This window comes from Branchiostoma floridae, chromosome 17 (genome assembly GCF_000003815.2).
Source record: "Branchiostoma floridae strain S238N-H82 chromosome 17, Bfl_VNyyK, whole genome shotgun sequence".
NCBI classification, from domain to species: Eukaryota; Metazoa; Chordata; class Leptocardii; order Amphioxiformes; family Branchiostomatidae; genus Branchiostoma; species Branchiostoma floridae.
The window spans coordinates 2763674-2766924 of NC_049995.1; the positions used below are offsets into that span (position 1 = coordinate 2763674).

Below are 3251 nucleotides of genomic sequence, written 5' to 3' on the forward strand. Positions count from 1 at the left end.
AGCATCGATGAAGGTTATACAGTTTTATACAGGTTATCAGTAAGATACGCCGAATAGCAAAATTACTCAAGCATCTGGAGAAGGTTCATAGTTACGGTATAAAACTTGTTCTTCAGCAAGATCTCCGATCCTCATTATCACTGACGAAATATAGCGAGTGCTGCATGAAATGTCCGACCGTTTCGAAAAACATATCTACAGTTGATTGATTGATATTTGGCTGGCCTAAAACAGTATTGAAAAGGGATGAGTGGAGTCTACGATCTCGGAATGCCTTGTTCTTTGCGGTATCAAAAAGTATATATTTAAGCCTAAGAGCTACATGAATATTTTAATCTATAAAGTGAATCATTAATGGATTGTTTGATCGATTTATGAATTTTTCCAGGCTGGGCTCTAGGATCTATGCTGTATGAGATGTACCTACTGAACATCAACTTCGCTGTCGGATCTGCTAGTCACGTGACTTCTACGTCACTTGCCTTCATTTTGGCCATCATGTCCCGGATGCTGAGCTTTTAATCCAATACATCAATACAACACATGGATACCTTTACTACTTTTAACTAACTGACTGAATGTTTCGAATTCTTAACGTTACAGGTGACTAGGTGGTACTTCTTATTGGTTTTAACAACTTTTAATGCTTTTGTACTTGTTATAGTACAACTTGATGTAATGATGAATTAAAAAAAGAAATAAAATGGTCATGGAATGATAAGTCTATTTCTACAATGTAGTGACTGTCTATATTGATTATATGATAGTCTACGATGAAACACTACGGTGCCTAGTAGTATGAATTCAGTAGAAACACATGTGTGCACATACACACACACACACACACACACACACAAACACACACACATATATATATATATATATATATATATATATATATATATATATATACATACACACACACACACACACACACACATATATATATATATATACAAAAAACAGTAACCCCAAACATACATCTGAAATAGAAAAAAATAGTTCTGTTATCTCGCGGATTGGTTGATTTGTACGAGCGATCAATGACCCCAACGGTGTTCCAATGTTTAGACTATTGATATGATACTGGCGTTTTTCGTCAGTGACACTAGACGTAAGACACCGGATGTTATCTGAAACGTCTGACCGTTTCCAAAACCATATCCAGTTGCTTGAGTAACTGCTTTCATTTTTTTTGTGGCATATTTGCATTTTTTCATTCCGTTTTGTAAGCCACGCTATGTTGTCTGAAGTTGCGCTGCCAGTTTGGGCACTATGCGCAGTAAGTTTTCATTCTGGACATCTTCTGAGTCGGTCAGTCCTGGTGAAGGCCACATCTTTAAAGCAAAGAAATCTGCATTTGAGTAACCCGAAGACTCACATTTCGACGGTTATTCTAAAAGATTCGTCCATTTTTTCATTTCAGTTCAAACCGAATTGTGCATTTTATTGATAAACAAACAATGGAAATACCTGGCAATTGACGATCCATGGGAGACCCTCTACACTAGCACTGATTACCCTGGAAAATAACAACCTATCATTAGCTTGTTCACTAGGGCTTCTTCGACCAAGGATAATATGTTCTTGCCTATGATAAAAAAATGCTTTTGGTAACGTATGTAGAAGCTAGAAGATATACATTATCATAGTTTAAGATTTGGACTGAAATCACATTTGGGCACGGACCAAAAATGCACTCAATGTTTACAAACAAACAATTGACCTTTATTCAAACAACAACACTTTCGAATTCGAAAGACTTTTGACACCATAGTGGTCATGCTAAAACTTATGATGTAGATATAGACCTTGTCAGCTCTTAAATGGCCGTGTATATAATCTAAACATTTTTTATGATTAACACACCTTAATTTGGTACGATATTTACGCCCCCTTGCGAATTAATGAGAAATCAGCACATCCCCCATCATAGATAGTTGTCCCTAGAATGAGTTCACGTAATTCAGGTTACGAAACGAGAGTTATTTCTTTATCTGTTTACACAATCAAAAAGATATCCAATAGAAAGTAACTCCAAACATAGAAAGTAACTCCAAACATACCAACGTTTGTAAAACATGCCACTTTAAAGTGTAAGGTTCAGATAGAGTGCCGTTTCAGTAATGACTGAGCTTCCAGTAAATAACAGCACTAGTCAGTTGAATTTCCATCTGTTCCAACATAAATGTGTAAATAGTCCTATGTGTAAATGTGGCCACCCTAACAAATCAACTATACATTATTTTCTACACTGTCCTCTATACAATGATGCAAGACTTGATATGTTGTCATCTTTAACCACTATGTTCATGTAGGGTATCTTACCATTCGACCCAAGACAAACCACTGAAAATATTGTATGTTCAACTCTACTTAGGGGAAATGCACTCTTATCTCCCAATCAAAATTGTATTTTATTTGATGTCGTATTCAAGTTCATCCAACAGACAGGTCGTTTTTAGTTTTAGTTGATTATATAGCCTTATTTGATTATTCCTAAGTTTGTAAACCATCTGCACGTTCATTCTGTTACTTGACTCCTTGTTTATTTTGACTTCGTTATCATTATCTTTTGACTATGTTATTTAGTGTTCGTTATTTTGTATGTGTGTCCTTATCTTTGTCATGTGTAAGAGGAGAAGACCCAGATAAGCAACTTTGCTTTTTGTCTAATCCTCATTAAATAAATGTGAAAAAAAAAAAAACAGCACTAGTCTAGCGTAGTTGTTAAATAGGCTTACTCACTTAACTGGCGAAGGAGAGTTATGTCTTGATCTGTTTACACAAACAAAAATATATCAAATAGAAAGTAACAACAAACATACCAACTATTGTAAAACATGCCACACTCAAGCGCAAGTTTTAGATGGAGCGTTTCAATGATGGCCGATTGACTGAGATTCCAGTAATACCCCCTTTCGGCTTTCCACTACGACGGCGCTCTCGCCGCGCTCTCTCTGCGACCTAAAATTTGACATATCCCTCAACGAATTGTATAGAAAAGAAACGAATCTTTTTACACTTTCTGTATTTGTCGTCTTTTCAGTCACACTTACGTTTTGTATGATATACCCAGTGTGAAAGCGAAGGTTACGCATATCCTATGTAGGTCGCAGTGAGAGCGCAGCGCGATCGCCGTCTAGTGGAAAGGGGGTCTATAGAACAGCGCTAACATTTTGTCGTAGTTGCTCAATCAACTCACTCAACTGGACGAAAAGTAGGCTATCACCCTTAGGGCCAGGCGTAGT

General features: G+C 36.7%; 1 protein-coding gene across 2 annotated transcripts in view; it reads left to right on the plus strand.

The window, feature by feature from the left end:
* The window catches only part of LOC118404828 (ectonucleoside triphosphate diphosphohydrolase 1-like), an 8091-nt gene extending 7404 nt beyond the window's left edge, over window positions 1-687 (plus strand). For both annotated transcript variants that reach the window (XM_035804188.1, XM_035804189.1), the window contains exon 9: window positions 389-687. In XM_035804188.1, coding sequence (XP_035660081.1) covers window positions 389-522 — 134 coding nt within the window. In that variant the 3' untranslated portion in view covers window positions 523-687. The remainder of the gene's footprint in view (window positions 1-388) is intronic.
* Window positions 688-3251: the final 2564 nt, after the last annotated feature.